The sequence below is a fragment of the Procambarus clarkii genome, chromosome 93 (genome assembly GCF_040958095.1).
Source record: "Procambarus clarkii isolate CNS0578487 chromosome 93, FALCON_Pclarkii_2.0, whole genome shotgun sequence".
NCBI classification, from domain to species: Eukaryota; Metazoa; Arthropoda; class Malacostraca; order Decapoda; family Cambaridae; genus Procambarus; species Procambarus clarkii.
The window spans coordinates 11,526,192-11,543,715 of NC_091242.1; the positions used below are offsets into that span (position 1 = coordinate 11,526,192).

At 42.4% G+C, this 17,524-nt stretch overlaps 2 protein-coding genes across 2 annotated transcripts in view; one reads left to right on the forward strand and one right to left on the reverse strand.

Annotated features, from left to right (window-relative positions):
- LOC123750386 (sphingomyelin phosphodiesterase) overlaps positions 1 to 8,534 on the reverse strand; it is a 114,807-nt gene extending 106,273 nt beyond the window's left edge. Inside the window, exon 1 of the mRNA XM_069319450.1 lies at positions 8,400 to 8,534. Within this exon, the coding sequence (XP_069175551.1) occupies positions 8,400 to 8,441 (42 nt within the window). The 5' untranslated portion in view covers positions 8,442 to 8,534. The remainder of the gene's footprint in view (positions 1 to 8,399) is intronic.
- The window catches only part of LOC123747816 (venom protease), a 469,133-nt gene that overhangs the window by 274,580 nt on the left and 177,029 nt on the right, over positions 1 to 17,524 (forward strand). The window lies entirely within an intron of this gene.

Genomic DNA, 17,524 nt, shown 5'->3' on the forward strand with positions numbered 1-17,524 from the left:
CTGGAGTAGGTAAACATGGAGGGTCTGGGATGGGGAGGGGGAAGGGGGGGCCTTGAGTCATAAGGGGAGCTGAGAGTGAGGGGGACCTGGGTTGTGGGGGAGCTGGGAGGATCTGGTTTGGAGAGGGGTAGGGGCAAAGTGAGGGCTTTGAGGGGTGGGGGAGAAGGGAGGGCTTGGGGGGATGGGGAGAAGAAGAGGGTTTGGGGGGGGGAATGGGGTGGCGGGAGGGCTTGGAGAGGGGGAAGAAAGGAGAGCTTGGGGGAGTGGGGGAGATAGGAAGGCTTGGGGGAGAGGGGGAGAAAAGAAGGCTTGGGGGTGTGGGAGACAAGAGGGCATTGGGGGGTTGGGGAAGGAGGGAGGATATAGGGGAGAAGGGAGGACTTAGGGTGGTGGAGGAGTGTAGGGACTGGGGCAGGAAGTGCTTCTATTGGGTGGGAGATAAGTGTGATATTCCTCCCACTGGGGCTGTTAAATTGCCTATGGAGGGTTCCCCACTCCCTTCTGGGATCGTTGGGTTCTGGGTTGTGGTTCCCTTGATTCCTTTCCTCTCCTTGCTCTCCATTCTTGCTGCTGCTGCTGCTGCTCTCCGTCTCTCCTCCCTGGTCATATCCCTCTGCAGGAATAATTTTTTGAACTTCAGTACATTGAGTAGGCTGCTCTTCTTTTCTAAAATTTCCTGTTTTGTGTCCTTGCTTTTGAAAACCACTTTTATCAATCGATCTTTGACTTTGTTGTACCGGCCAAGCCTGAAAACCTTTTCTATATTCAGTTCTTCCCCCTCCATCTGTACCCCCTTCAAGGATCTCTTTGACTGTGGCTTTGTCCTCAACCTTGGAGTGGCCCCTATTTGCTCCCTAATGCCTACTATGACTACTGCTCTTTTCCTCTCTATCAGGCGGCTAGTGCATCTTTCTGCTTCATGAGAAGTAGCAGCTTTTATGGCAATTTTCTGTACTGCAGAGACAACTTCCAGGGTCCTTCTAAGTATGTCTGCAAATGAAGGCTGTATTGTAAAAGTCCCTTCTATAGATACATTTCCATCTTCCTAAGGGCTGGATCATGTCTGATATTGGGGATTCTCTTTCAGGCTTTTAATCTTAATTCAGGCTCTTGCTTCAGTCAGTTCATACTGCAGGTTGGCTACCTTTTCCCACATTACCTTGTAGTTCCACCCTGATTTCTCTCAACATTTGAAAGAGTGCATCTTCTAGCGAGACATTTTGTCCTCCTCCTCTCTCTCTGTGTTACGTCTGCTCCCTGCCATGTTTGTTTCCAATTCCAGTTCTCCAATCCAATGAGTGTGTATGTTTGTGTGTGTGTGTGTACTTACTTGCCTAGTTACCTAGTTGTACTTACCTAGTTGTGCTTGCGGGGGTTGAGCTCTGGCTATTTGGTCCCACCTCTCAATGGTCAATCAACTAATGTACAGATTCCTGAGCCTACTGGGCTCTATCATATATAAACTTGAAGCTGTGTATGGAGTCAGCCTCCACCACATCACTTCCTAATGCATTCCATTTGTCTACAATTCTGACACTGAAAAAAATCTTTTTAACGACTCTATGGCTCATTTGGGCACTCAGTTTCCACCTGTGTCCCCTAGTGCATGTGCCCCTTGTGTTAAAAAGTCCGTCTTTATCTACCCTATCAATTCCTCTGAGAATCTTGTATGTGGTGATCATGTCCCCTCGTCCCCTCTAACTCTTCTGTCTCCCAGTGATGCGAGGTTTAATTCCCGTAGTCTCTCCTCGTCACTCATACCCCTCAGTTCGGGTACTAGTCTGGTGGCAAACCTTTGAATCTTTTCCTGTTTAGTCTTATGCTTGACTAGATATGGACTCCATGCTGGAGTCGCATACTCCAGGATTGGTCTGAGATATGTGGTATATAATGTTCTGAAAGATTCCTTACAGAAGTTTCTAAAGGCCGTTCTTAAGTTGGCCAACTTGGCATGTGCCGCTGATGTTATCCTCTTGATATGAGCTTCAGGGGACAGGTCTGGCGTGATATCAACCCCCAGGTCTTTCTCTCTCCCTCTCTGACTCTTGAAGTATTTCAACTTACAAATGATACCTTGTATCTGGTCTCCTGCTCCCTACACCTATCTTCATTACATTACATTTGCTTGGGTTAAACTCTAACAACCATTTGTTCGACCATTCCTGCAGCTTGTCCAGGTCTTCTTGAAGCATCAAGTTGTCCTCCTCTGTCTTAATCCTTCTCATAATTTTGGCATCGTCAGCAAACATTGAGAGGAATGAGTCTCTACCTTCTGGGATATCATTTACGTGTATCAGACACAAGATAGGTCCGAGTACAGAGCTCTGTGATACTCCACTGGTGACTTCACGCCAGTCTGAGGTCTCACCCCTCACTGTAACTCTTTGCTTCCTATTGCTTAGGTACTCCCTTATCCACTGGAGTGCCCTACCAGTTACTCCTGCCTGTTTCTCCAGCTTATGCATCAGCCTTTCATGGGGTACTGTGTCAAAGGCTTTCCGACAGTCCAAAAAAATGCAGTCCGCCCATCCTTCTCTTTCTTGTCTAATCTTTGTCACCTGATCGTAGAATTCTATTAAGCCTGTAAGGCAATGATTCCACCTTGAACCCATGTTGATGGGTTGTCGCGAAGTCCCTTCTCTTCAGATGTGTTACTAAGTTTTTTCTCACGATCTTCTCCATCACCTTGCATGGTATACAAGTTAAGGACGCTGGCCTGTAGTTAAGTGCCTCCGGTCTGTCACCCTTTTTGTATATTTGAACTACATGAGCCGTCTTCTATATTTCTGGTAGTTCACCCGTCTCCAGTGACCTACTATACACTATGGAGAGTGGCAAACAAAGTGCATCTGCACACTCTTTCAATACCCATGGAGATTGTGTTTGGACCACCAGCCTTTCTCACATCCAACAAGTGTATCTTGACCTCATCTCTTGTAATTTCGAACCCATCAATGGCCGCCTGGTTTATTGCCACCTCTAATAGAGCAGTGACCTAACCTCGTTCTGTTGTGAAGACCTCCTGGATCCTCTTTTTGAGTTCTTCACACACCTCTTTGTCTTTCTCTGTATACTTATCCTCACCCGCTTTAAGTTTCATCACCTTTCCTTTCACTGTTGTTTTCCCTACCTTGAGGTGCTTCCCTCCTGATGTGACTGTGGAGAAGCTTTGGTTCGGTCTTGGCTTTACTTGCTATATCATTTTCATATTTTTCTCTGCTTCTCTTCTGGCACTAACATACTCATTCCTGGTTCTCTGGTATCTCTCTGTGCTTTCTGGTGTTCTGTTATTTCAAAAGTTCCTCCACGCCCTTTTGTTCATTTCCTTTGTTTCCATACATGCCTCATTAAACCACGGAATCTTCTTTTGCTTCACGGATTTTTCCTTTTGGGCCGGGATAAACCTGTTTACTGCCTCCGGACACTTCTGGGTGACATAGTCCATCATGTCTTGTACAGACTTTGCTCTAAGTTCCGTGTCCTGTATATCCCTTTGGAAACCTCTCATCTCCTCATAATTTCCCTTTCGGTACTCAAGCCTTTTGTTTACTAGTTCTTTTTTTGGGAGATAATTCCTAGCTCTATCATGTACTCAAAGATCAATACACTGTGATTACTCATTCCCAAGGGTGCTTCCAACTTAACTTCCCTTATATCCCACTCATTTAGGGTAAACATCAGATCAAGCATGGCTGGTTTGTCTTCCCTCTCATTCTTGTTGGTCCCTTGATGTGTTGGCTTAGAAAGTTTCTTGTTGCCACGTCCAGCAGCTTAGCTCTTCATGTCTAGTCTTCCATGTGGGTCTCTGTTCTCCCAATCTATCTTCCCATGGTTGATGTCTCTCATGATTAGTAATCCAGATCCATTCTTGCTAGCGATAGAAGCTGCCCTCTCTATTATGTTAATGTGTGTGTGTGTGTGTGTGTGTGTGTGTGTGTGTGTGTGTGTGTGTGTGTGTGTGTGTGTGTGTGTGTGTGTGTGTGTGTATTCACCTAGTTGTGCTTTCGGGGGTTGAGCCCTGCTCTTTCGGCCCGCCTCTCAACTGTCAATCAACTGTTTCTACTACTACCTTTTTTTTACACCACACACACACACACACACACACACACACACACACACACATACACACACACACAAACACACACACACACATAGCCTCGTGGGGCCTCGTAGCCTGGTGGATAGCGCGCAGGACTCGTAATTCTGTGGCGCGGGTTCGATTCCCACACGAGGCAGAAACAAATGGGCAAAGTTTCTTTCACCCTGAATACCCCTGTTACCTAGCAGTAAATAGGTACCTGGGAGTTAGTCAGCTGTCACGGGCTGCTTCCTGGGGCGTGTGTGTGTGGTGTGGGAAAAAAATAGTTAGTAAACAGTTGATTGACAGTTGAGAGGCGGGCCGAAAGAGCAGAGCTCAACCCCCCCGCAAACACAACTAGGTGAATACAACTAGGTGAATACACACACACCTGTTGATTGACGGTTGAGAGGCGGGACCAATAAGCTAAAGCACAACCCCCGCAAGCATAACTAGGTGAGTACACACCAGGAAGCAGCCCGTGACAGCTGACTAACTCCCAGGTACCTATTTACTGCTAGGTAACAGGGGCATAGGGTGAAATAAACTCTGCCCATCGTTTCTCGCCGGCGCCCGGGATCGAACCCGGGGCCACTGGATCACATGTCCAGCGTGCTGTCCGCTTGGCCACCGGCTCCGGCTGTGTGTGTGTGTGTGTGTGTGTGTGTGTGTGCCCAAAATAATTTTCTGGTTTGTCCAACTTAATAGTTCAGATTTCTACTTTCTAATTTCGCTGTACGTCGGTATATATACTATGGTTCACATCATTACTATAAGAACTACCAAATAATATTTGGTAGTTCTGCTATATTTAGATAAGGACCGACGTGGTTTACGGCTATATTTAGATAAGGATAGATGTGGTTTATGGGTATATTTAGATAAAGACTAACATGATTTATGGCTATATTTAGATAAGGACCAACATGATTTATGACTGTATTTAAATAAGGACCGACGTGGTTTATGGCTATATATAGAGCACAGCCATGAGGCTTCCTCCACGACCGTCTACGGGCTCACCATACCCCGTGCTACTTGGAACTTTTTGCTCCAAGTAGCGAATCTTAAACAATAACAACAACAACAACAACAGGCTTCCTCCAACAACAACAATATTTGCAATGAAAGCAATTGTTGACGTCATAGGTGTCTCGAAGAAAAACGTTAGAATATCCACAATTCTTAGCTATTTAGCTAAGATAATATCTATCCAAAACAGGGTGTTAGCATAAGCACATTTGTGATAATCAAAATAAAATAAGAATCCCAAGTAGAATATTTTTTCTAAAATACATTTAGGTAGATAAATCCAGTTACCCAGCTCACGGACATAGCGGAATACGCAGCCAGAGTGCTCATGAGCAATGCCACGAGGGACTCCTGGTTCACCCCTGAAGATGAGTGGATATCTGGACACCTGCCCCGCCTGGGGCCGCTGGTTAACGGAACGACTTTATTGCTCTTTAGGTCATGATACCGCCGTTTGGCACTCCTCTTCACCAGTCTGCTTTTGACGCCCTGCTCCCTTATCGACTAATGTTTCAGGGAAGTTGATAGATTTTTTTGTTTTGTTTCCTGTTTTCTGGAAGGTTCTTTGGGCGAGGAGTTGATGTCAGACGATGGCTTGGCCGAGAGGTGCAGGGAGTTGGTGGGCATTGGTTGGCCCCCTGGTGTGCCCATGGATCCATGGTATGGTAGTTGGCTAGCTGCTGTTTTGCTTGGGAGGGGGAGGGGGGGTGGTTACTGTAAGATTTCGGTAATGTTTGTTCATTTGGGTTTGGAGTATTGGGGACTTTCATCCTTACGCAGTTTGGCTTCGACTTGTTCATCTACAAATTGGACGCCTGGTGCCTTGTCGTCTTGGGGCAACTGATTGTCGATAGACGGTTTTCCACTTGGCGCTCTGTGCGGTGGATACTGGTGCTCGTCTCCATGGTGGATGCCTGTGTCACTGAGCACCCGCCATGCAATGTTATTATCTGCCGAAGGGTGCAGAAGTTTTTTCTGCAGTAGGGTGCGATGTGCAGTTAATCCAATGGGCTTCGATATTTTTTACCGGCTCACAAGACCGTAAAGGTGCATATGAACTTCGCTGTTGCCACCCCTAACCCATACAGCAACGAACATTGCCACGTGAGAATTTATGTTTTGTTTCAAGAACGTTTGGGAAAAGTATATTATTAAAATACTTTTTGCGTTATAGTGAAATTAGTGGCACAAGACTGTCCCTTGATTTTTGACAAGAACGGTGCAAAGTAAACTAACTGAGGAGGAAAAGTAGGTGCAACACCAAGCCACTGGCAACAACGCTTCTATCTTCTTCACTACAGTCAACACTAATCAAAATAATTGTTCTTTACAACTACTGTGATTGGATAAGTATTCTTTCTACAAGACCTGAGCACCCTTGACCTCATTAACAATAAAACTACAGAGGCAGTTTGTGAGATCTTTGAATGAATCCATATCATTGTGTTACATAACCCTTTTTGTTTCAGATAATAAAAAGTCCTAGTTATATAATTGACTTTTGAGCCCACAAACAGTTATTAATAATAGTTATAAATATAACATAATTTAAATTACAAAGTTAAGATCAAATTTTGTTAAAAACAATCAAGCCCAGGCATCAAAATTTATAGATATTTATATACCTATATATCTATAAACATTATATTAATAGAGAAAAGTGCCTTTGCTAATGTTTGATTATATTCCAGGCTGATGAAAGCAGCAGGATGTCCTCGAAGAATTTCTTCTGCCCCCCCCCCTCCAACTGAACACATGACCTGCCTTAATTTTCATACAGCAGATGTTTTGGAAATCATCTCTCAGACATAAGACAGCATGACCAACCCATCAGGCCTGAGTTTTCTGTCGGAGGGGTGTAGACGCTGGGAATAACTATAACTGCCCTTTCTAAGACCTTTGTTTCCATGATTTTGCCCTGCCACCTGATGTAGAGGAGTCTGCAGAGACTGCTCAAGTGAAAATGATTGAGGTGTTTGGCGTGTCTGCTGTAGACGGTCTCTTGCTGGCGTAGAGAAGAGTGGTGAGTACCACTGCATGGTAGACTTACAGTTTGCTTGAAAAGCTGATGCCCCACCGCTCCTGACATTCTCACGGAATCTTCGAAAGGCAGCTCTGGCCTTTGTGATCGTGTTGTTGTTTCTATATTTATATTTATATTTATGTATGGTGCAAAGATAGGTAACGTTGTCGACCGTCTCAATGTTCGGCCCCATGACAGTGATTTGTTGTTCCTGGTAGAGTATTCCGGGCTCGGTCAGATACATGATTTCGATCATTTTGGTGCTGGTGATGAGGCAGAAGTTTTTGCAGGCTTGTGGGGAAGCCGTCCATTTCGTGCTGCATCATTTGTTCTGTGATGGCGTTGAAGGTGCAGTCATCAGCAAACAGGAAGTCTAAGAGACTATCTGCTCGTTGACAGTTTCCTTCACCTTTGAAACGGCGTGCAGGCGCCTGAAGTAGAACAGCCCATCATCAGTCCTGTATCTGATGGGTATTCCATCATGGCAATCACGGAAGGTACCTGTGAGCATAGCCGAGAATACAATGCTAAATGGCGTTGCTGCAAGAACGCAGTTTTGCTTCACACCGTTTGTCACTGGGGTGGCTTCTAACTCGTTTCCATAGCCCAGTACTTTCGCCATCATGTCATCTTGGAACTGCCAGACAATCGCAGTGAACTGGCCTGGACAGCCAAACGTCTTCATTATCTTCCACAAGCCATCTCTGCTGAGCGTATCGAAGGCCTTGGTTAGGCCGAAGGAGACGGTTGAGCAGGATTCGAGCATGGATCCTCCCAGCGATAGACAGGACTGAAGAACCCCTTTGATTATCGAACAATTTTGAGTACTGAATGGATGAAACAGTGTTAATTGTGAATGGGTGAAACAGTGAGAATTCTGAATGAGTGAAACAGTGAGAATTCTGATTGGATTAAACATTGAGAATACTGAATGGTTACAACACTGAGAATTATGAATGGGTGAAACACTGATAAATATAAATGTGTGAAACACTGATAATTATGAATGGGTGAAACACTGATAATTATAAATGTGTGAAACATTGAGAATTATGAATGGGTAATACACTGAGAATACTGAATCCATGAATTTGACAATACTGAATGGGCAAACACTGAGAATACCGAATGGGCGAAACACTGGGACTACTGAACGGGTGAAATACTGAGAATACGAAGTGGGTGAAGCACAGATTACCGAGGGGGGGAAGCACTGTAAATAACGAGTGGATGAAACAGTAGGAGTAAGTATAACTCAATGAGTACCGGGTGGGTGAGTTTGATGTGGGAGAGCATGTCTTCCAGCATCCAGCGCGGGGAGCCACAGTACCGGTAGTCTCCCCAGTACCACGCCCGGTCCTCCTCGTTCTCCGGTACACCTGGAAAGACATCAAACCACTGATTACTTTTCCAAGACTTATTATATACTCTTGATGTAGTGGTAAGACACTCGCCTGGCGTTCCGCGAGCGCTATGTCATGGGTTCGTATCCTGGCCGGGGAGGATTTACTGGGCGCAATTCCTTAACTGTAGCCTCTGTTTAACGCAACAGTAAAATGTGTACATGGATGAAAAAACGGTTCTTCGCGGTGGGGATCGTATTCCAGGGACCTGCCCGAAACGCTACGCGTACTAGTGGCTGTACAAGACTGTAACAACTCTTGTATATATCAAAAAAAAAAAAAAAAAAAAAAAAAAAAAATAGTACTATATGTACACACCTGGCAAGTTCTTATAGTACAATACATACACACTTGACATATGTTCTTAATACCCTGAAAGTCAGCCTGATGAAAACTAGGCATTTAATGATTCTGTTCTTCAGCTATAAATTATAAGATCAATTTTGGTTAGAGTATTTTAGAATGATAACGTTCACATGAACGTGTACAAAGAAGGATATCAAAGTTAACATCAGGAGTTAGAAACCTCTCCAAAGAACAAAGATTAAGAAATCAGTTAATTTACATTTTGAAAGGCAAAGGGCAAAGAGCATTCTTCAACAATGTTACGAATCTCACTAGGATTCTGCCATTACTCTTGATTCTCATATTACTTTATTGTCTTGTTCTTTAATATAGCATCCAGTTGTATGATATAAGATTTTGTATGTTATATATATATTATAGCATGCTGTAGTGTGCCTGAGTTACATTATATTGTGTGAGGCTTTTGGTGTTAATTTCTCATGTAGTTTCTCCGTTTGGGCGGTTGACCATATTTGGATATGGCCAGTGTGGGAACATTGTTGTCAATCGAGTGTTTATAGTTTTACCTTGATTTATTCCCATATTTGGTTTCCGTATTATTGTATGGAATGTTGTACCAGTGTTTACTACTTTTTAGTTTAACAATGTTTTGAATATTAGTACTGCGTTTTATTATTAGAATTTCCACAATGTTTGTGTGGACGGTTAGTTGATTTTTTGGTAGACGCTTGGCCTGCGGACCAAGGCGTGGGCAGAAGCGTGGCAGCTGTATTCGAGAGGAGTCATGTTTTAAGTTAAGTCATTGGTCACTGTTATTTTAGCTCATATAAATGTTAATTATCTGGTTAGATGATATGAGTATTACTATTGATTAATCCATGTTCTGGTGATATTGCTCATGTCTCAATAATTAATTTCATTCTATGATATTGCATGCTGAAGAATATTTCTGGCTATTATACATTTAAGTGTTATTAAGTTTGTCCCCCTTAGCATAAATATATTGTTCTCCATTTTATGCAGTGATGTATATTTACGCCTAGACAGTTGTTGGCAAGGCCGATTTATTATTTTCTTTATTGCACTGCGGGGAGAAGAACCTTATTTAGTCTCAAGGGTGGTAACAAATGAGGGCCTGTGTCCGGGAGAATAAGCCTTAATTCTCTGTAATGTTTGTTCAATTAACAGTGCTAATTATTAATAGCAATTGCCTTCCTAGGTACTCTGTGATTATCTAGTGACACCTAATCAAGCCTGTGAAATTATCTGTTCAATCTGAGCTGCTGTGAAAACTTCTCAACGCTTCACGATTTGAGGTAAGTGTTTAGCTTGTGCCAGGGGCCAAGCATAATTTTCAGTGTTGTTTCAAGTGTAAGTTGTGATTATTGAGCCAACCATGGAGGATCAGGTTGCTGCGCTGGTAGATCAGCCAAATTTTGGTAAAATTAAAGACTTAAAGAAGTCTGGTTTGTTATTGCTGGCTGATAAATTGAACCTAGCTATTTCCAGTAAAATGTTGAAAGCTCAAGTGTTAAGAGTGATTGTCACACACTTGGTGGAGGAGGAGAGACTTGAAGAAGAGTGTTTGGGAGAGTTAGAAGAAGAGTCAAGTGACAAGGTGGCAATCTTAAAGTTGGAGTTGGAGACTAAATTAGAAATGGCTAGGCTGGAAGCAGACAAGCAGAGGTTGGAAGCAGACAAGCAGAGGTTGGCAGCAGACAAGCAGAGGTTGGAGTTGCAAAACCAGACAAAACACCTTGAGTTGGAGGCTCAGTTAAGACTAGCAGAGCAGCAGACTAGACAATTAGAAATTCAGCAGAGTATGGCTGAAAATAATAACAGGTTAGAACAGCAGAGAATTGCAGCAGGGCAAGGTAACACTAGTAATAATCCAGAGAGTACAAATAGTTCTTCCAAGTACAGTAAACATGTAGAATTACCTAAGTTTAATGAAGAAGATCCAGAAATATTTTTCTTGCATTTTAAGAAACTAGCAGTCAGCATGAACTGGCCTGTCGATCAATGGGTTAGCATATTACAAGGGCAATTTAAGGGTAAAGCTCAAGAGGTATTTGCATCTTTGCCGGCTGAGAATTCTTTCGATTTTAAATTTGTTCAGCAAAGTATTTTGAATGCTTACCAGCAGATCCCAGAGGCACATAGAATAAAATTCAGAAGTTTAAAAAGAGCACATGACCAGACTATTTCTGACTTTGTAAGAGTAAAATTAAATCACTTTGACAGATGGATTGAAGCACTTAATATTACAGAGTTTGAGACTTTAAGAAACCTCATAGTAACTGAGGAAGTAGTGGGATGTCTACCAGAGAAATTAGCTTTATTTATGGCTGAAAATAAACAAACCACTGATCTTATCAAATTAGCCAAGCTAGCTGATGAGCATGAACTACTTACTAAAGTACCTTTCAGAGCACCAATTAACCATATTAATGCTAAAACTAATCATTATGCTCATAAAAATCATGTTTTCCAGACTCGACCAGCTACTTCACCTTCTCCCCTTAACCCTTCTCCTGTAAAGCCTAAATCTGAGAAACCGACAGGGTTGTCAACCTCAAGTAATGTAGTGATTAAGCCTGCAGTGGGTTCGGCTGTTCCGACCACTAGCAGGTATTGCACGCATTGCAGGAGAAGAGGTCATGTGGTAAAGTCATGTTATGCTTTGCACCCAAAGTTGAGACCAACTGGTCTAATTTTGAGTAGGGGTTTGCAAACCATTAATGCCAATGTTGCTCCAGTCATGCCCAAGTGGATGACTAATTTTGATCCATACCTACATTCGGGAACCCTACTATGTACTAGTGGAACCTGGAAACCAGTCCAGTTGTTAAGGGACACTGGTGCTTCCCAGTCTTTAATTTCTCGCCGTGTTCTTACTGATGTTTGCACAGAAGACACTGGAGAGGTAGTGTTATTGCAGGGACTTAAAGGGCATATCCAGCGTTCCATTAATTAAGGTTAACCTGAATTCTTCTATTACACCAGGTTGGTGCACTGTAGCAGTCAGTGAGCAGTTGCCCATTCCTGGGATTGATATCATTGTAGGTAATGATTTTGACAAGTGTCAATTTAGTGGGACCGATTGTCCTGTTATGTATACTAAACCTAATGCAGTACTGGCTCAATCAGAGGCGGATGATGGTGTCATTTATCCAGCCTGTGTTGTGACCAGATCCATGGGTAAGCAGAATGTGGTAAGTCCTGCTACTACCAAGGTGGATGTTCTCGAGGCCAGGACCCCTTCAGACAGGGAGGTGGAGGTGGACCTTGAAGATACATTTTTAGCTCACATGGATGTCGAGAGTGAGGCCGGTGCCAAAGCCCTAATTTATTCTGACCCAGATGGTCTGGAAGATGTGGCCCAGGTACCAATTCCTTGCCCGCTCGCTCCAATTGTAGAGTTCCAGACCTTGCATAAGTTACAGAGTACTGATCCCAGTCTTGCTGAGTGTTATGCAGAAGCAGCCGACTCCAGTGATACTTTGGAGGAGAGTACGGGTTGTTATTTCAAGGATCAATGTCTGATGAGAAGATGGAGACCGTCAGGAACTCCCTCATCAGATGATTGTGAGTCTAAAACCCAGCTCGTTGTGCCAACAGAGTATAGGGAGCAGGTATTGCAAGCTGCTCATGATGACCTGATTGGAGGCCATCAAGGCATTACCAGTATGCATCATAAGATCTGTAAACTTTTTTATTGGCCAAAACTTTAAAAAGATGTTGTCAGATATTACCACAATTGTGTTGTGTGTCAAACTGTTGGTAAGCCTAATCAGACTGTGCCACGAGCACCATTATACCCTATTGTAGTTCCAGAGGAGCCTTTTACTCATGTGGTACTGGATTGTGTCGGACCTTTTCCCCGTACCAAATCCGGAAATATGTATATGTTTACCATACTATGTATGACCACCAGGTTCCCTGAAGCGTATGCTTTACGTAACATTAGAGCTTCTACCATTATAAGGCAGTTGGAACGATTTTTCTCACTATTTGGTATGCCCCGTATAATTCAAACTGAAAATGGGAGTAATTTTTGTTCCACCACCTTTCAACAATTTTGTAATGCTTATAGTATAACACACAATTTTTCCAGTCCTTACCATCCTCAGAGTCAGGGGGGAATCGAGCGGTTCCACCAAACTCTCAAGAAAATGTTGAAGGCAACTGGGGAAGATTCACCCAGGCATTGGGATGATAATCTGCCATTTGTTTTATTTGCGGCTAGAGATGGATTGCACAGTGCACTAGGCTGTTCTCCATTTGAGCTGGTTTTCGGACATCAGGTGAGAGGACCTTTAAAGATGTTATATGAAAAATTGTTAGGAGATGTTACAGCCAGACAGAGTGAGCGTTATCTGACGGATGTCCAGAGCAAGCTGTCCAGAACGAGGGAGTTGGCCTTACGACATCTAAGTGAACAACAACAGGTAATGAAGCAGAAACATGACCAGAGGTTCAAGGCCAAACTCAGAGTTTTTGAGCCAGGAGATTTGGTATTGGTCTTGAAGCCTCGTATGGGTACGTCTATGTCTAATAAATTTGCAGGACCGTATCAAGTATTGAAACGTCTTGGGGAAGTTACTTACAAGGTTTGCCATCCCAAGCAGAAACGTCAGACCATGAGTGTACATGTAAACCGGTTGAAGGCTTATTGTGGGCCTAGTGTTGTGGCTTGTTGTGTTGCTGAGGAGGTAATTCCTGAAGAGTCGAGTGTTGCTGAGGAAGATAGTAATATTTGTTTCTTTAATTCCAGTAGTTCCGGGGAAGAATTGTTGAGTCATTTGCAGGATGAGGAGAGAGCAGAGTTCCAGGACCTTTTGGAGGTGTCTTCTAGCTTGTTTGGGGAGGTCCCCACTCAGACTTCTCTCATTACTCACGATATCACCCTGACAAATGTGACTCCATTTCGGCTGCACCCTTATCGAGTGACACCCGAGAAACGTCGTATCATCCAGGAGGAGGTTGATTATCTTCTTCGACATGGGTTCATTAGACCCAGTCAGAGTTCCTGGAGTTCGCCATGTCTATTAGTACCAAAACAAGAAGATAAGTGGAGATTAGTAGTGGATTATAGAAAACTCAACCAGGTAACTGTAGTTGATGTTTATCCTTTACCATTATTGGAAGAATGTGTTGATACTATAGGTCATGCAAACTTTGTATCGAAATTAGACTTATCTAAGGGATATCATCAAATACCTCTTACAGATTTTGCAAGGGAAGTGACAGCATTTATCACTCCTGATGGAGCTTACGAGTTTAATGTCATGCCTTTTGGATTAAGGAATGCTCCAGCCACTTTTCAGAAATTAATGAATTCTTTGTTGAAGGACGTGCCAGACTGTAGGGCATATTTGGATGACATTGTGATTTTCAGTAAGAATTGGGTAGATCATATGTCCAGTTTAAAGAAATTGTTTAATGTGTTACAACATGCTAATTTGACTGTCAATATGAAGAAATGTAGTTGGGCTAAAGGAACTATAGTGTATTTAGGACATGAGGTCGGACAAGGAAGGATAGTCCCATTGCACGACAAGATTCAGGCAATTGTGGAGTACCCAGTCCTAACAAATAAGAAGTCTGTGCAAAGATTTATTGGAATGTGTGCGTATTATAGGAGGTATTGTAAAAACTTTTCCATTGTTGCTGCACCCATAACAAATCTTTTAAGGAAACAGGTAAAATTTAAGTGGACGCAGGAGTGTCAGAACTCTTTTCAGAAGTTGAAAGGAATTCTCTCTACTTCACCTGTGCTAGCTAGTCCACAGTATGATAAAACTTTTATTCTTCACATAGACGCTTCAGATCTAGGAGCAGGTGCTGTTTTGTTCCAAGTAGGACCAGATGAGTTAGAACATCCTGTTTATTATTTCTCACGTAAGTTTGACAAGACACAAATTAATTACTCTGTAGTTGAGAAAGAAGCACTTTGTTTAATACTGGCAGTGAAGAAATTTGAGACATATTTGTCAGGAAATCAAGTGGTAGTATATACAGACCATAATCCATTGACATTTATCAACTCTATGAAGTATAAAAACCAGAGAATACTTAGATGGTCATTGATTCTGCAAGAATTCAATATTGTAATTCGTCATATTCCTGGGAGGCAAAATGTTATTGCTGATCCAGGGGATTTCCTGTTGCAGTGCCATAATGTGTAGTGTTCTATTCATAAGATGTATGAAATTTTTGTATTTTTTTTACTGTGTGAGATTTCATTGCTTTGCACTTTGATTTTAGTTGAAGCATTTTCATGTTTTATTTTCATGTTATATTACATGTTATATTTCATGCAGTCAAAAAAAAATGAAATCAACCTTCAGTTAATTTCATTTTTTTTCTTAGGGGACGGGAGGGATGTTACGAATCTCACTAGGATTCTGCCATTACTCTTGATTCTCATATTACTTTATTGTCTTGTTCTTTAATATAGCATCCAGTTGTATGATATAAGATTTTGTATGTTATATATATATTATAGCATGCTGTAGTGTGCCTGAGTTACATTATATTGTGTGAGGCTTTTGGTGTTAATTTCTCATGTAGTTTCTCCGTTTGGGCGGTTGACCATATTTGGATATGGCCAGTGTGGGAACATTGTTGTCAATCGAGTGTTTATAGTTTTACCTTGATTTATTTCCATATTTGGTTTCCGTATTATTGTATGGAATGTTGTACCAGTGTTTACTACTCTTTAGTTTAACAATGTTTTGAATATTAGTACTGCGTTTTATTATTAGAATTTCCACAATGTTTGTGTGGACGGTTAGTTGATTTTTTGGTAGACGCTTGGCCTGCGGACCAAGGCGTGGGCAGAAGCGTGGCAGCTGTATTCGAGAGGAGTCATGTTTTAAGTTAAGTCATTGGTCACTGTTATTTTAGCCCATATAAATGTTAATTATCTGGTTAGATGATATGAGTATTACTATTGATTAATCCATGTTCTGGTGATATTGCTCATGTCTCAATAATTAATTTCATTCTATGATATTGCATGCTGAAGAATATTTCTGGCTATTATACATTTAAGTGTTATTAAGTTTGTCCCCCTTAGCATAAATATATTGTTCTCCATTTTATGCAGTGATGTATATTTACGCCTAGACAGTTGTTGGCAAGGCCGATTTATTATTTTCTTTATTGCACTGCGGGGAGAAGAACCTTATTTAATCTCAAGGGTGGTAACAAACAACATGATCGAATAATACGGATGAAGGAAAGTGAATAACAAGGGAGATAGTGATAGGGTGCTAATTATTTAAACACAACATTTTACTTACAAAAATAGATACTAATTAAATGTTTTAATTCATACTAGATATTAATAAATACTCTTTTAAGAATAGCTGTAGATTTATGGAATAAATTAGCTGTTGTTGTTGTTGTTGTTAAAGATTCGCTACCTGGAACAGTTCCAAGTAGCACGGGCTATGGTGAGCCCGTAGTGCCTAATAATATAAATTAGCTGAATAGCCAACGTCGGATTGTTCGACTGCTCCAAGCTTAGGTTATACATAAACGCATGCAGGAATTTAGTTGGGTACAATTGAGGTACATATAATTGAGCACATACTAGAGCAAGGGAACATTGAGCCTCGTTTGGAAGTTTCCTTCATTCGTATGTTCATATAATACATATGAATCACTCGATTATTAATTTTATGATTTACAACTCAGTATGGTAAGGCACAGATCAACATAGCAACCCACTACCTCATAGGACCAGATTTATAGTGTTCCACATGCTTTACCACACTGAGATACCAGACTGGGGGTATTTGGCATTCTAGGGCAGGGCAAACAAATGGTTGCTGGAGGTTCAGTCCCAACAAGTTTAAGTTAATGAACATAGAAAAGGGAGAAAGGAGACCAGAAGGAATCTACACCATAAGGTAAGGCAACTACAAGAATTGGAAAGAGAAAGATTTGGTTCGACCCAAGCAAAGTGTTGACCCAAGCAAAGTGTCGACCCAAGCAAAGTGTCGATCCAAGCAAAGTGTCGACCCAAGCAAAGTGTCGACCCAAGTAAAGTGTTAAACCAAGCACAGTGTCACCCAAGCACAGGGTCGACGAAAGCACAGTATCTACCCACACACAGTGTTGATACAAGCACAGTGCTGAACGAAGAACAGTGTCGACTCAAGCAAAGTGTCGATCCAAGCAGAATGTCGACCCAAGCCCAGGGTCGACACAAACACAGTATCGACCCAATCACAGTGTTACACCCAAAATCAATGGATTCCCAAGCACAGTCGCGACGCAAGGACAGTGTTGACACAAGAACAGTATCGACTCAAGCACAGTTAAGCCCCAAGGACAATGTCGATCCATGTACATTTTCGACTCAATCAAAGTGTTGACCCAAGCATAGTGTCGACTCGAGCACAATGTTCACCCAAGCAAAGTGTCGACCAAAGCCAAGTGTCGACCCCACACACAGTGTCAACCTAAAGACAGTGTAGACCCAAACACATGGTGGATTTAAGCACAGTGTCACCCAAGCACAGGGTCGACGAAAGCACAGTATCTACCCACACACAGTGTTGACACAAGCACAGTGCTGAACGGAGCACAGTGTCGACCCAAGTAAAGTGTCGATCCATGCAGAGTGTTGACCCAAGCACAGAGTCGATCCAAACATAATGTAGACCC